The sequence below is a fragment of the Schistocerca cancellata genome, chromosome 5, assembly GCF_023864275.1.
Source record: "Schistocerca cancellata isolate TAMUIC-IGC-003103 chromosome 5, iqSchCanc2.1, whole genome shotgun sequence".
In the NCBI taxonomy this organism is placed as follows: domain Eukaryota; kingdom Metazoa; phylum Arthropoda; class Insecta; order Orthoptera; family Acrididae; genus Schistocerca; species Schistocerca cancellata.
The window spans coordinates 583893506-583910809 of NC_064630.1; the positions used below are offsets into that span (position 1 = coordinate 583893506).

General features: G+C 44.2%; 1 protein-coding gene across 1 annotated transcript in view; it reads left to right on the forward strand.

The window, feature by feature from the left end:
- The window catches only part of LOC126188923 (protein piccolo-like), a 74641-nt gene extending 63965 nt beyond the window's left edge, over positions 1–10676 (forward strand). Inside the window, exon 2 of the mRNA XM_049930638.1 lies at positions 5860–10676. Within this exon, the coding sequence (XP_049786595.1) occupies positions 5862–10463 (4602 nt within the window). The 5' untranslated portion in view covers positions 5860–5861 and the 3' untranslated portion in view covers positions 10464–10676. The remainder of the gene's footprint in view (positions 1–5859) is intronic.
- The last annotated feature ends 6628 nt before the right edge of the window (positions 10677–17304 follow it).

A 17304-nucleotide genomic window follows, 5' to 3' on the forward strand; every position in this document is an offset into this window, starting at 1 on the left:
TAACCGATCTAACAACTGCTCCACACATATGTCTTACATATGCGTTGCCGACCGTAGTGCCGTTTTCTGTCTGTTTATATATCTCTGTATTTGAATATACATGCCAATATCAGTTTCTTTTGTGCTTCAGTATATATGAAGTCTCCATGCTTTTGGTTTAACTCCATGGAGAACTTCTTTTGCAACTGACAATGGAGTAATGTGCGCGGCTTCAGAAATTTTACTATTTATATCATCAATTTCTTTCCGTGCTAAATGCCTGCAAGTTGAGCACGAAGCGCATCTTTATGCACACAACAATGAACCCTCTGTGTCAATCTTAGTAATTCTGTGTTCTTTCATAGTCAACTAAATCATTAAAATTTTTCTTCGTGGTATTGCAAGCTCGTTTCATAGAAAATTTTCAGCATATATATATAACCCTATGGCTCCGAGAGTTCCGGAACCTGTACAGAAAATTGGAATAGAGATTAACATAAACATCATTTCCGCCCTTTTTATTGCTCATGAAAACCACACATTGCATGTTGTACCACCATACAGCGAGACCTTCAGCAGTGGTGCTCCAGACTGCTGTAACACCGGTATGATTGAATTGCAGACAACACGAGCCGTGTAGCTCCTTCCTGGAATGACTGAAACTGATCGGCTGTCAGACGTCCTCCGTCTAATACACGCTGTTCATGCATGTTTGTTTACATCTTTAGGCGGGTTTAATGACATCTCTGAACAGTCAAAGGGACTGTGTCTGTGATACATTATCCACAGTCTACGTCTATCTTCAGGAGCTCTGGGAACCGAGGTGATGCAAAACTTTTTTGATGCATATATATTGACTTTCTCATTCCTCTCTTCTGTCATCCCATTCACTTTTAAAGGCTTGTAACGGCAGATAGCTAGCCAGCCTCTTTTTGTGCAACAGTCAGTGGACCGTTGAGCACCCTTCATATCATCAACATGTAGTGAAAGATAAGCAGTTCTGACACCTCGTTTCTGCCGAAGTGAAGCGAGTTGTGGCGATCGAGAAGTGCCACACCGCAATACTGAATGAAATGTCGCTCTGTACGGAGTACGTCCGGAAAGGGACGAATAAAGCCGACATAGGCCGAACCTTGGCCTGCACGCGGTCCTCACACTCGGGCCGCGTAAAGTTTGGCACACTGTGGCCCGCTATACTATAAGGCTCCAGTTTTTACCGATTGAGGCATGGAACCCTAAAAAGGACGAAGTTACCAGCGGATTATGGAATAAGTCAGAAAAGAAGAGCGTGGAGACAGTCCAGTCGTGACCTAGCAAAGAAGAAGGAGTTGCATTCTTTTAACAGTTTACTGTGTATGGTGTGTTATACACCGTAACGAAAGTCTATAACTTTTAGAGAAACATGCACATATGGTAAAACGTGTCGGAAGCGTGAAAGGCGCTGGTTGCAGTAGCTCGGACAGCGGCGCGCGCGACTCGGAGGTGAGATATAAAAAGCGGCCGGCCGTACGCGCGGGCCGCGGGGCCCGAGGCTGTGACGTCGCCGTATCTCGGCGAATCGAGCGCTGCGGGTTGCGCCACTGGTTGCGCCTGCTGCCAGCGCCGCTATTCTTGGGACGCTGACACCGGGGCTCGGGGCTGCTCGGCGCCAATAATGTCTCTCTCCTTAAACAGCTCGCGCTTAATTACGACGACCCCACGCCGTGAACACTCGTCGAGGGAAACTGTCTCTCGAGTCTCGATGACGTCTCGGTGCCACTGAACTCGTACCAATGGAACCGGAAAGTCTCTGACAACTAGTATTGCGTTCCAGATGTCCCACGATAAAAGAGCCAGCTGTCCCACGATAAAAGAGTTAACAAAATGCGTATTTACTTGGTAACTTCAGCCATCGGCAACACATATGACGAAGTATCATAGAGAAACATTAGCTAAGGAAGCTGGTGTAGTGGTGAGGGCGTTGGACTTGCCTTCAAATCCGCACCAGATGACCTGATCCGTGAGGTGCTGGAGCAACGTTTCTCAATGATTTTTCCTTGCTGGGATATTGTTTATTTTTTACTTCTCTCTTATGGTTCAAATGGCTAGAGCACTATGGGACTTAACTTCTGAGGTCATCAGTCACCTAAAACCTAAGGACGTCACACACATCCATGCCCGAGGCAGGATTCGAACCTGCGACCGTAGCGGTCGCGCGGTTCCACACTGTAGCGCCTAGAACCGCTCGGTCACTCTGGCCGGCTTCTCTCTTATGTCAAGATTAGTTTGTCACCATGTATTGAGCTTCGAATTATATTCAGTCCTCCGCCTCAAAAAAAAAAAAAAAAAAAAAAAAAAAAAAAAAAAAAAAAAGGTTCAAATGGCTCTGAGCACTATGGGACTTAACTTCTAAGGTCATCAGTCCCCTAGAACTTAGAACTACTTAAACCTAACTAACCTAAGGACATCACACACATCCACGCCCGAGGCAGGATTCGAACCTGCGACCGTAGCGGTCGCGCGGTTCCAGACTGTAGCGCCTTTAACCGCTTGGCCACCACGGCCGGCTCCTCCGTCTCGATTTATGAGTCTGTCCATTACATTGCATTCAACGCTGGTACATAACATTGCCATACAGGAGTTGTCATATCATAGCCAAAATACACACATCAAAAAAAGTATTGCATCACCTCGTTTCCGAGAGTTCCGGACCTGTACAGAAAACTGAAATAGAGATCAACGTAAGTATCATTCCGCCCTTTTTATTGCTCGTAAAAACCACACATTGCATGTTGTACCACGATACAGCGAGACCTTCAGAGGTGGTGGTCCCATATTGATGTACATACCGGTACCTCTAATAACCAGTAGTACGTCCTCTTGCATTGATGCATGCCTCTATTCGTCGTGGCGTACTATCCACAAGATCATCAGGGCACTGTTGCTCCAGATTGTTCCACTCCTGAACGGCGATTCGGCGTAGATCCCTCAGACGGTTGGTGGGTCACGTCATCCATAAACAGCCATTTTCAATCCATCCCAGTCATGTTCGATAGGATGCATGTCTGGAGAACATGCTGGCCACTTTAGTCGAGCGATGTCGTCATCCTGAAGGAAGTCATTCACAAGATATGCACGACGGGGCGCGAATTGTCCATGAAGACGAATGCCTCGCCGATATACTGCCGATATGGTTGCACTATCGGTCAGAGCATGGCATTCACGTATCGTACAGCCGTTACGGCGCCTTCCATGACCACCAGCGGCGTACGTCGGCCCCACATAATGCCACCCCAAAATAGCAGGGAACCCCCACTTTGCTGCACTCGCTGAACAATGTGTCACAGGCGTTCATCCTGAGCGGGTTGCCTCCAAACATGTCTCGGACGATTGTCTGGTTGAAGGCATATGCGACACTCAGCGGTGAAGGGAACGTAATACCAATCCTGAGCAGTCCATTTGGCATGTTCTTGGCTCATCTGTACCGCGCTGAATGGTGTCGTGGCTGCGATGAAGGGTCTCGCCATGGACGTCGGGAGTGAAGTTGCACATCATGCAGCCTGTTGTACACAGTTTGAGTCATAACTCTACGTCCTGTGGCTGCACGAAAAGCATTATTCAACATGGTGGCGTTGCTGTCAGCATTCCTCCGAGCCATAATCCGTAGGTAGTGGTCATCCACAGCAGTAGTAGCCCTTGGGCAGCCTGAGCGAAGCATGTCATCGACAGTTCTTGTCTCTCTGTATCTCCTCCATGTCCGAACAATATCGCTTTGGTTCACTCTGAGATGCCTGGACACTTCCCCTGTTGAGAGCTCTTCCTGGCACAAAGTAGCAATGCAGACGCGATCGAACCGTGGTATTGACCGCCTAGGAGTGGTTGAACTACAGACAACACGAGCCGTGGACCTCTTTCTTGGTGGAATGACTGGAACTGATCGGCTGTCGGACCCTTTCCGTCTAGTAGGCGCTGCGCATGCATCGTTGCTTACATCTTTGGGCGGGTTTAGTGACATCTCTGAACAGTCAGAGGGACTGTGTCTGTGATGCAATATCCACAGTCAACGTCTATCTTCAGGAGTTCTAGGAACAGGGGGGATGCAAAACTTTTTTGATATAATTCCATACTCAGGGAATGAGCGTTGGGGAGCAGATGCAGGAATCCTTCATCACCGTTCTAGACAAGGTACTAGTGGAGTTGGTTTGCCATGGCCTTCTTTTGTCATGTTACATATCAAGGGGTGTATCTGCAGGGTAGACTCGACAGCATTTTTCCACACTACCAACATATCATTTGCACCCCCTCCCTCCTGCACCCTCCGGCTAGTTAGTAACTTACATCATATTCCATCGATCATTTGAACGATTCTTTTATCGAAATGATGTGAAACGAGACAGTTTACGGTATATGTATACAAGATTAATGTTAACTTTAATGAACACAATATCATTTTATTCCTACTCATGAAACAACTTTTATTTTTTTATTTTTTTTTACTGGGTACCAGTTTTTAAGTAGAAATTTATAGAGGGTGTGGATCTTTTACTGTAGGCATCGTTTAAGGAGAGAGTGCTCGAAATCCACTCCTAAGGCATTTAATAGTGGATGAAAGGCTTTTTGAATATATGTCGCTATTAAGGCAGTTTTGAAACTAGAACTACGAAAATTGGTATTTGGTTTCTCGGAGAGAAATTTAAAAAAAATACGTGCTTCAGCATTTTTATAAATTCAACCACCAAGAGGGCAAGATAGTAGGTGAAAGTTTTTTTGAAACGAAATCATTATTAAAGAAACAACTAAAGCATTTTTAAAGCTACATCTATAAAAATTGATACTTGACTTCTAGGTTGGAAATAAAAAACGTGTGTTTCACTGGTTTTGGAAATTCAACCCCCTAAGTGTGCGAAGTAGAGGATGAAAAGTTTTTTTGAAATGTTTTCATTATGAAAGCACTTTCGAAGGTTAATCTACGAAAATCTGTATTTGGCTTCTCTGTTAGCAATAAAACATTGTGAGTTTCGCTGCTTTTGGAAATACTGTCCCTAAGGGGGACGTATTTCACTTTTCGCTTAGATATAAAGAAATATGTGTTAGGAAGTGAAAGATTCTATGGAAATATCTCGAAAAGGACACAAAAGGCATGACGACCAAAAACTTTTTACTCCAGCTACCAGAATTGGTTTTTGGCCAGAAGTAAAATTGGAAATGACCATGCTTCTGTGGCTTCAGCTAGTGTAGGAAGCTTAGATGGTGTTGCAATTTGTGAACGACATAAAATTTCAATTGAAGAATAACAAAAAAATCTGTGCAGGCCATACTGTCTACACGAGAAGAACAGTGGGCGCTAAGCTAATGTTAGATAAAGATCCTACCTGCAAAAATTACGTTCACGTATCACAAGGAAAGGAAACAGTACGAAGTAGATTGTCAGTTAAGTAACATTGGCTGCAACCAAAAACAAATGATTATCGGCCAAAACATCTTCACTTCTACTGATTCAGGTCTAGTGAGCTGATTGACTAACTTGCAAATGCCCACCGTTGATGTACATAAATTTTAATGGGAATTGAGAATATTCCATCACAAGGTTGAAAGAATACCCATGTATTAAAAGTTTCCTTTAATTTACGTCTATGGTCAGAAACTAGTGGCACTATGGCTGCAGTACATTAGGACTTTGTTTTTATAAAACAGATCTGATGATGGTCATTATAGACCGAAACCAGTAATCTTTTAACAAAAAGTTTCTGACCATAGACGTAAATTAAAGGAAACTTATTGTATATACGGGTCACTGTTGTATTCGCGACAATGTCGCAGCTTGTGAGACTAATGTATTAAATGTTCATTTTTAATAATATTTGAATAAGAGACTGACCGATACAAATTTCTCTTTTGCAGAAATGACGAAAAAGGCGAAGAGCAAGACAAAAAGTGATGAGGCGCCACCGAAATCGGCGCATTCCGAGAAACAGACTACAGAGCCCGGCACAGGTCCTGGCAGTGGCCAAAAAGCAGATGCTGCTGCGCCCGCGCAGCCGCCCACGTCAGCAGGAGCAGGGCCGGCGCCACAGCCACCAGAGGCGGCTAAGCCGAAGGACTCGCCAGCTGCAGCTGCAGCCATCCCCACACCAGCTCCACCTAACGCCAAGAGCGACGAGTCCAAAACCTCGGAGCAGCCTGAGATGGGATCCCAAGCACCTACTCAGTTGGAAGTTGTGGGCTCCCCACTAGAAAGGCCTCCTACAGATCAGTCACCTTCACAGTTGGGAATAGTTGACTCTCCATCAAAAGAGCCTGTTACAGCTCAGGCATCTCCACAGTTGGGAGTCGTGGGCTCCTCATTAGAAAAGCCTCCTAAAACACAGTCTCCTCCACAGTTGGAAGTTGTGGGCTCCCTACCAATAGTTCAGTCATCTCCTGAGACAGGAAACCTGGTCTCCCCACAAGAAAAGCCTCCTACAGACCAGGCACCTCCACAGTTGAGAGTTATGGGCTCCCCACCAGAAAAGCCTCCTACTGCCGAGGAATCTCCACAGTTGGGAGTCATGGTCTCCCCACCAAATAAGCCTCCTATAGCTCAGGCACCTCCGCAGTTGGGAGTCGTTGCTTCTCCAGCGGAAAAGCCTCCACCACCCAAGAAGGATATTGCTTCAAACAGTGAACCAAAGCCGAGTGTTCCAGTTCAAAGTGAACCTCCGCAGGAACAGCCCATAGTTCCTCAGCCTACCAGTCAGCCTTTACCACAACCACTGGTCGGTGACCCCTCCCTCAGTCCTACACCCAGTGATAAAACGCGAGAGGTGCCCATAGAAAAATCTCAGACGGAAAAGAGCTCACCGCCTATTGCTCCACCCAAGGTACAAGATCCTGGAAGAGAACTTGCAGATAAGAATAAAAAGGTATCGTCAGATGCAGCATCTAATGGACAGCCCTCTAAACAGCATGCAGAGAAACAGAACAAACGCCAAGTGGCTAAGCAAAGCGTCCAAACGAATTCTGTACAGAAAGGAGATCCTAATGTCAACAAGCCGTCGGAGATAGATAACAAGCAAATCGCTCAGGACAAAGTAACAGAAAAACCAGAGTCTAGTAGTAAACCTAAAACAACGAAAGACAACACTGCAGCAAAAGTGAACGAAGTAAAAGACAAACGAAACAAAAATCAGCTTTCTGGAGCAACGTCGGAGACGCTCATTGAGCAAAATAGTACGAACGAAGTCTCCAAAAAGGTAACGGATGCGGAGGCACCAAAACCGAAGGACTCTAACAAAAATTCAACTGCCCCCGCGACACAGAACATAAAATCGGCAGAGAAACGCGAAACATCGAAAGACCAAACAGCTGATGGAAAGACGTCAGAACAAAAATTTCCAGCAGCACCAGGAAATCAGCAGAAGCCACCATCACCAAAAAACGACCCCAACGAGAAAGTTAATAAAAATGAACCGTCAAAGAAAAGTAAACAGAAAAACGAGACGGGTGTGTCCAAGAGTGAAGGGGCTCCAAATTTGAAGGAAATGAAGCCAGCAAGCAAAGGCGGAAAGAAGGATGCCACTAAAACGGCTACCGGTGCTGAGATTTCGCCAGAAGTGAAAGAAGCACCTAATTTGTCTATAACAACGGAAAATTCGAAAAAATCTTCCTCTAACATACTCCTAGAGACTGATCTTCCAACTTTAGAAGCAGTTGCTTCTAATCACTCGGCCCAAGTCAAAGACGATGGCAGCAAAGTGAATCAGCTAACTAAGATCGCAACGGATCCCAAAGACAGCAAAGAAGGTCCCATTAAGGATGACGCACAATCTAAATCGAGCGGCAAGAAGAAGAATCGTCAGCAGAAGAAATCGGTTTCAGAAGACGCTAAGCCGTCAGAGGCGAATGACAATAAGGGACCACAAGAGGTTGCCAAGCCCAAGAACAATGAAAAGAAAAAGCCGGCACCTGCTTCACCATCCAAGGACAAGGAATCAAACCGCGACACTGCTTCAGCGCCTGGGGAGAAGAATCGAAAGAATGTGTCTGGTGAAAGTGCAGGTACAGGACCTAAAGTTTCACCAGGGAAGTCGCCCACGGTAGAGAAGTCTCCGGTAACTGCTGATAAAGACTCGTCAGATAAAACACAAGTAATAAATGCTGAGTCACAACCCGAAGAACAAGAAGCTTCAAAGAAAAAGAAACGAAATCGTCATAAGAAGAAAAACAAAGTTGGAGATAATTCTACCGATGCAAACGTCGAGGGAGGAAAACAGCAAGATACGAATGTAACGGCTGTCGGCGGCGAACGCAAAGCAAAGGAGAAACAACAAACTACCGCGCCGCCAACAAGTAAGTCGAAAGGTCAGCAAAAAGATTCCCAGCCGGGCCAAACAAAGGCGAGTAAGGGAACACAGCCAGTTCCTACAACGACGCAAGATGGTCAACCATCGGATGAAGCTCCAGCAAAACAAGCCTCTGGTACAACCAGCCAAACAGCATCTGCTAAGAAACGGAACCGCCGCAAGAAGAAGGGGGCCTCAGGGATAGAGAAAGACGGTGATGTCAACATACTGCCAGAGAGCAAGTCTGCAGAATCAAAAGAAACATCAGTCGCCAAACCAGAAGAACAGAAACCGAGAGTTAATATTCCATCAACGCAAACGAAAACGGACGAGACCAATAAGAAGAAAACTGATTCAAAGCCAACAACTAAGCCCGAGAAACCTCAGCAACAAGATGCTCAGTTCTCTGAGGGGACCGAAGACCAATCTGAAAATTTCGTAGAAGTTAAATCGAAGAATAAGAGAAACAAGAAAAAGAAACTAGATTCGGCAGAGGCAAAGGAGGATAGTGCTAGATCTCTCTCCTCGTCTAATAATGTGTCAAAAATTGGCCCTGAGAACATTGTAGACGCGAGCGTCAGTAGCAGTGAGGGCAACAAGGGAACGGAAAATGCTGGTGGCGATTCTGTGAAAGAAGTGACGAGCAAAGTGTCGCCACCGAAAATTAGCCAAGAAGCCAGAGAGCAGAAGATGCTAAATAAGAAATTGGCAGAACGAGCACAGCTTAAGATTAAGAAACAAATTGAATCTAATGCTCTGTCAGAAGTGGAGAAATCGGAGAAATACTTAGAAACCATAACAAAAAACCTCCGGGAACTGACTAAACTGCGCTCATCGAGACTGGAAGATGTCCTACAACAACCAGGCGATGAAGAGTTCGATTACGAATACACACCGGTTCAGAGAAATACCTTTCTCGCAACAACGTGCCACGTTTGCAAAGAATCAAAGCAGAGGGAGGTGATGAAGGTCTGTGAACAGTGCCACTTAATGAGCTACTGCTCTGAAGAGCATCAGAAATCTGACTGGTCAGCGCACAAAGATCTCTGTCAAGCTGTCAGCGAAATGTGCAAAGAAAGAGGCACAGATAATCTCTACGCTCCAGCTGTGGGTCTCTCCGCAGAAGAATATAGGGGATATAGAATGAACGCACTCCTCGAGTGTTCTGCTATTCTAAACCGTCAATTGGAGCCATACGAACAGGAAATTATTTTGTATCCTAATGTGTGCCATACTTGCCATTTGCCATCTGCTGCCAATCTGCACACTTGTGAGTCGTGCGGTATGGTGAGCTACTGCTCGCCTGAACACAGGCCGCCAAACCACGACGTGTGGTGTCACGACCTACAACTGTACAAAAGTTTAATTATATACCAGAGCAGAAACGGCGTCATCAACCCACAGCTGCCAGTGTTTCTCCCCGAGAGCTTCCAGCCGCTCAGTAGTGACATGCAGTCGGACCTGCTGAAGCTTTCCGGCGGTGTGGACGCCAGTCCCTTAGAGCGAGCAGTGCTCTCCGAAATTGCCACCGGGCCACTCACTGCTCTCTTCGCGCTTCAAAAGTCGAATAAAGTCAGCGGAACTACGGAGAAGCTGGTTGTCCATTTCGTGGGCGCAGAGTGGTCGTTCGAAATGGAAAGAGCCGACAAGTGGGAGGCATTCCTGCTGCACCTAATTCCCAGCCTGAAAGCTCTAGTCCTCGTCTTCGTCGGGCCCGAGGTGTGCAGTCTGCCACCGGAAGCGCGGGGTCTACTGCAGAAGCAATCCACACTGTGCCCGCAGTGTCAGGAGAAAGGCCGCACCGTGGAAATGGTAATCCCTCCACAGACCTTTTACCACGAGTACGTCGCTTCGCAGGACTACATACCGCCCACCATCATCTGTGCCTACAACGCTGGACTGTACAGGCCGCATGGTCACAAGGATATAGACTCCTGGTCCGACACCGTGACAGCGCTGTTGAAAGATCCTAGTGTCCCAGTCGCGGTTACGTCGTACACTGCGGAGGAAGTACTCAAGGATGCAGAAAGGCTGCAGCATCATAGGGCATTGAACTTTGTCTTACCACCCTCGCAGAATCCGTACCGCAGTCTCAGGCCTAATAGAAACTTCGCCAGCGATGACGTCACGCCCGTCATCTTCAAGAACTACTACATAATGATAGCAACATCGCTTGCACAATGAAATCGTGTCAAGCAAGTTAAACAAACGTGTTGACATTCCAGTCCATCAATCCAATGCTGTTTGTAATTACATTCATTTCTCGTTGCATTTGCCACATATAAACATAGTATTTCCATGTTTCTGGAAAAATAAACTAGCTTGGTATCTCTCTGCTTTGTATATTATGCTCCTTTATGTCTTACACAGTAAAACCTTGGTTAAGATTCGTATAAAGTATTAACTATTCTTCCACTTCCAGATCAATTTCCCACCCCATACTGGTTCATACACTAAATGAACGAAGAAAACATTCCGCTTTATGGTTTTGTATTTCTCTTAAATTTTGACACTTAGTACCAGACACTCATCGTGTACATATTCTCGAATAATTTAGCAGAATGCACATGATGCACAGTTTTTTTTTATTTCAGCTTATTCGACCTTCTGGTTACTTGCGACAACCAGATTGTGGAACGACACAGACCTATGAACCAAGTGGCAGGATTAGCTATAAAGGATACATACACAATTTCGTCGAAGTGTTGGTTGTGTAGCACGGGATTTGGGTGGGGTGGCCATTGGGCTGGGGGTTGTATTTTTAAATAATTTATTTACAGCCATACATTATAACATGGATGCTCATGCAACACCAACAGAAATATCTTAAACAGATAAAATCATAAATAAGCAACATTCTGCCCAGGAATCATTCTTGCTTACGATGGGCACACAAATGTAATAATAAAAAACTTGTTCTAACACATCCATATATTCCAAATCAGTAATTTTACTCGGCCCAGGAGACATCACACGTGGGCGATAATCAAGAAACAGATATCATAAAATTAGTTCTTCACAGGGTTACAAGTAGGCACTTCGAATCACAATAAGACTAGCAACAGCCACAGACAGTGATACACTGTACCGGGATCAGCCTCCAGCCACTACCCAACTAATGTTAACGAAATAAACTACTACCTATTATACAGGGTGGTCCATTGATCGTGACCGGGCCAAATATCTCAGGAAATAAGCGTCAAAAGAAAAAACTACAAAGAACGAAACTTGTCTAGCTTGAAGGGAGAAACCAGATGGCGCTATGATTGGCCCACTAGATGGCGTTGCCATAGGTCTAACGGGTATCAGCTGCATTTTTAAAAATAGGAACCCCCATTTTTTTTATTACATATTCGTGTAGTACGTAAAGAAATATGAATGTTTTAGTTGGACCACTTTTTTCGCTTTGTGATAGATGGCGCTGTAATAGTCACAAACATATGGCTCACAATTTTAGAATAACAGTTGGTAACAGGTAAGTCTTTTAAATTAAAATACATAACGTAGGTGCGTTTGAACATTTTATTTCGGTTGTTCCAATGTGATACATGTACCTTTGTGAACTTATCATTTCTGAGAACGCATGCTGTTACAGCGTGATTACCTGTAAATACCACATTAATGCAATAAATGCTCTAAATGATGTCCGTCAACATCAGTGCATTTGGCAATACGTGTAACGACATTCCTCTCAACAGCGAGTAGTTCACCTTCCGTAATGTTCGCACATGCATTGACAATGCGCTGACGCATGTTGTCAGGCGTTGTCGGTGGATCACAATAGCAAACATCCTTCAATTTTCCCTACAGAAAGAAATCCGGCGACGTTCTGTTCTGTCATTTAACGGCAGCCCTGGATCCCCACTCACAACTCCTGACCACTCGACCTCCTATCATTGTCGCCATAAGCAGAATCCAACAACCTTTATCCTCCTCTCCCTGCCTATGTACAGCGTGTTGGCCCTGATTTGGACCAACATCCAATATGACAGTGATTCTACGCGGCAAGGATTCGACGAGTCCTTGGTAAGTTTCCTGATGTATGCGACACAGGCTGGTGCCCCATAGCGCTACTGACAATTTACATCGATTTCAGATCAGGCGAATTTGATGGCTAAGAGATTAACGTGAGTTCTCTATGATGCTTTTCAAACCACTGTAGCACGAATCTGATCTTGTTACACAGACAGTTATTCTTCTCCAAGATGCTATCGATGTCGGGGAAGACATAAAACATAAATGGATGCAGATGGTCGCAATAGCGTGTACACTGTCCACAGCTGTCATAGTACCTTGGGACTGCTACCACAGGTCTAATGGAGATCCAAGTGAATGTCCCCCAAAGCATAATACTTCTCCCACCAGTTTGCGTTCATAGTTTGAGAAGCTGTTCGCCTGGATGATGGCGTATCCAGACACGACCATCGACCTGATGAAACATCTGACCAGGTAACACCCCTCCAATGACTCATGGTCCAATCTCGATTAGTCTAATCGTAACAGACAACATCGTTGTATCCAAAAGGGAACATTGATAGGTCACCTGCTGCGCAATCCCATGTTCAACAATGTGAGCTGAACGAAGTGTTCCGAGAAACTTGTGCCTGCAGCAGCATTGTTATGTAATGTCTATTATGTTTTACAGAGTGGGCAAGAATCCAAGCTCCACATTCTGTGATGAAGAGCGGACGCCGTTGCCTGGTAGTCGGTTCACTGTCCCTCAACTGCTTTCCATTGACGCTCACTACAGTAGTATAAGATCAGTCTACCAGCTTCTCCGTTTCCGCGGTACTCCATCCCAGAAATCGGGACAGAAACGATTGGGAAATCATTGTATGTTGAATATGAATATAGGTTTCATCTTGACTAGCACTGATCAAGGACACCTAACGTTAATTACAGCTAACTTTGTTTCTATCCCTGTAGTAATTTTTTTCTCTGCCTCGTGATGACTGGGTGTTGTGTGGAGTCCTTGGGTTAGTTAGGTTTAGGTAGTTCTAAGTTCGAGGGGACTGATGACCATAGATGGTAAGTCCCATAGTGCTCAGAACCAGAGCCCTGTAGTAAATTTATTAACAAGAAAGGGACATAATGCAACAGCAACTAAATTTATTTCTAAACCCAGTTCTTTCACGGAGCAGATGAGAATACAACAATTAATACTATTGCTTTGATGGTCAAATTATAGCATTAAAACATCCACGACAATCGGTTTGAGTAATAAGGTAAAAGAACACAATTACATAATAATAAACGTTAATTCAGGCACATTGTTCAGAAAGACTGCATTGGACGAACAATGGGAAGAAGTGTGTCATGGGCTCTCTTTGTGTGATGTTCATCTCCATGATGACAGCAGTTGTAAAGCGGACAATATTGGATCCAAGTCATGTGCCACTAAATTCAATGAGGTCTTTCAAACAGTAACAGAAAACAGAGAAACAGAAGATGGGCTATTAAAAGCAGATCGAATCAAATCTGTATCAAATGCTCTTAAATGTGCAACATAGTAGCATAGTCTCATTGTCTGTCATTGACAATGCGTAGTCCTCAGTGTGACTGTGGCTACTCCTCTGCACACTGATATGAAGATGACCAAGGATGACCATATGAAACATTTGAACAAAATTCTAAATGTGTTTGTCTCACGAAAATATTGTCCAAACCAATGTTATAACCACAAGAATCTCTACACAGTTAAAATATACTTTATAAAAACAGATTCATTACATTTACTGAGACAAGCACAGTATACTCCACCAGCAGAGATCAGTTTTCATTTCTGCTCAAGTTAGCTTACATCAGAAAGCTGAACCTCTTTGCTGACAATAACATTTTCATAACTATTCATTGAAGCTCCCATGAATAATTCCTTGGAAGAAAAGTGATAATATGATCTTGCAAACTCGGTTTTGGAAGAACGGAACAAGAAAAAATACCCTGTTAGTATTTTCTGAGACTTTGTTAAGGCCGCCGACTGTGTGGGTCATAAAATGTTAATATAAGAACTAAAAATTTACGGAAGTCAAGGCAGGAATAGGGTCACATCTTAATTGTGCGTGTCATCTACATAAATAAAAATGTAAATGTTTGTTTGCTCAAAATCTTACATCTCCGAAAGTTCATCGTCGATGCTTTGTAATTTTGACACAATGTTGCATTCGAATACCTACGGGAGCGCCGTATGGTATGTAAATATGGATGTAATATATAAAGGGGATAAGTTCTTAGCAAAAATCTCATGTTCGTTTGTTCAAAGTCTTAAATCTCTTGAACTTCTTCACCAATTGCTTTGCAATTTTGTCGTAATGTTACATGTAAGTATCTGCGTATTTTTATACACCTTTTTTAAATATATATAATATATAAACAAATATGTAATTTATAAAGGGAAAACTTTGTAACCACAAAACTTTGAAAAGTTCTTGACCGATTTCCTTCAAATTTTTTCATCGTGCTCTAATGAACATTTGGACAGACAATGACAACAGTTGGCTATAAGGCGAACATTAATAAAACCGACAAACAGGAAGGAAATGTTCCTGACTGGAAATGGAGGAAACAAGGCCCTATGAATATGTGTTCGGAAATCCATCATTGCCATGGTAAATGGCGTTAAAGAATGAAAGTTCCTCTGACCACGTGACGTGTGTTCCTTGTGTGTTGTAGGCTGTCTGATAGACAGAGTAGTACAAGCAGCAGCAGCAGGATGGTCCAGTATTCACGTCGGGAACAACCCGGGATGGTGTTTGTGTACGGCCAAGCAGATGGAAACGGTCGAGAGGCAGCACGGCTGTAACAAAACAAGAACCCTGACGGACACCAACCACATCATATAACATTTCAAATGTTGTGTGAAATGTTATGTGATGTGATTGGTGTTGTGAGTGTATTTGCTTTGGTATAACCGTGCTGCCTCTCGACCGTTTCCATCTGCTTGGCTGTACACAAACACCATCTCAGCTTTTTCCCGATATGAATACCGGACCATTCTACTGCTTACGATATGCTGCATCAAGACAGCTGCAGCACACAAGAAACACATGTCACCTGGTCAGAGGAACTTCCATTTCATAACACCATCTACGGCGGCGACGATGTATTTCCGGACACATGTTCACAGGACCTTTTTTCCTCTATTGCCAATCAGAAATCCGTCCCTTCAGTTTGCCAGTTTTATTCATGTTTACCCTGTACAAATGGAAACATTTTTACCAAAAATTTCAAAATGTACTTGACCAATTTTCTTCAGATTTTTACACATTACTCTAGTAAACACACACACACACAATAGTGAAATTTTGTTAGCAAAAAGCTCGAAAAATTCTTGATCGATATACTTCAAATTTTAGACGATACTCTGTTAAACATTCATACAGACATAGACTAAATATTTTTTAAACAACATTGCACAGATTTTCAGTGAAACTGACTGTGAGAAAGAAAATGCTCTGCTGTAAAAATGAGCGGTCTAGGGCGTCTTGTCACGGTCCCCATGGCTTCCTCCGTCGAGTCCTCCCTCGGGTAAGGGTGTGTTTGTTGTCCTTACCGTAAGTTAGATTAAGTGGTCTGTAAGTTTAGGGAACGATGACCTCAGCGGTTTGGTCCCATAAGCTCTTACCACCAAGTTACAATTTTAACTACGATAGTGGATAATTCAAACCATTAGCCAATTTTTTTCACAAATTTATTCTTTCGAATTACATATATTTTTATGTGATGGACAGGGAGAGCGGGAAGGGGGAAGGAGGACGAGATGGACTAAGAGAGGGCGAGGAGGAGATAAACGGAGACTGTGGAAAGAAGGAAATTAGTCTGGTATCCCGGCTCGACAGGTCTGAAAGACTGCTGGAAGACTTGGATCTCGATAAAGACTGCTAGATGACACGTTTCTAAGCTGCGAACGCTGCTACCGCCGATGTAGCGCTTGTTATATACAATGCCTGTCCTGGTGGCCTATCAACGATCGCGGGCGCAGTTCAAAAGCCAGCAGCGGAGCCGCTCAGTCAGTCATTTGTGATTCCACTGCACTGTTATATTTCCTCATTCGGGCAGAGCTCACATCTGCACCTTCCATGCCCGCTTCCCAAGATATAATAACTATGAGCACCAAGGAATGGAATGAAGTGCGGTATAGTAGCCGCCGTTTGAGTTCTCCCGCACGTGTGTCTGTCATTTGGAGGACAAAAGCTGCCAAATGTCCTAACTACAGATCACGACACTAAATAACACTGAGCACGGACCAGATGTCGGCCTCCTTTAATCTTGCGTCGCCAGACAAAAGACCAAGTGGCGGCATTCTGCTGATCGGGAAATTGCAGACTCGCTTCCTGTCTCTGTCCCTCTCAAGAGCTACTTCTGCTTTGTGGGTGTGACTCAACATCTCCAAACACAGAGACAGAGTTTATCGTCCCTCCTCAAAATATTGTGTTCCTAGTGGCTTGTGATGGGGACAAAGGAAGAGCTGACGCAATTTGAATAATAAAAAAAGGGAAATTGTCCAGTTGCACTAACCTATCTAATTAATTGGTTAAAAATATACAGGAGTCAAATAGATTGCTTAAAACACTCACCACCACTTCAGGATGCTTCATCATAATAAAAACTTATTTTCAACGTTAGACAATCACACACAAAAATTTTGCAAATCAAGTAATTAAATTTCTGCCACAAATACATCGTAGTGCTGAATATATCTGAGGACCTGTATGCAAGTACATTTGACAACAGAAGCACCATCCTCTATCACAACGTTTCCACTAAACGTATCTGCTGAAAAACTGCTACCAATCTCACACACTTGTGATTGTGAAAAGCACACCGTCCGCTGACTGCCGAGAGCCATGGCCGCGCTGCCGGCTGGGACATCATGTCAGCATGTGGCTGCCTGTCAGGAAAGACCGGCACACACATTGGCAGCTGCATGCTCATCCACCAAGGCCATAGTGAATGTTCGGAGGTTGGAGAGACCGTCTCCAAACGGTCAACAGATCAACTTACATGGTGGCAATAACCGTCCAGAACA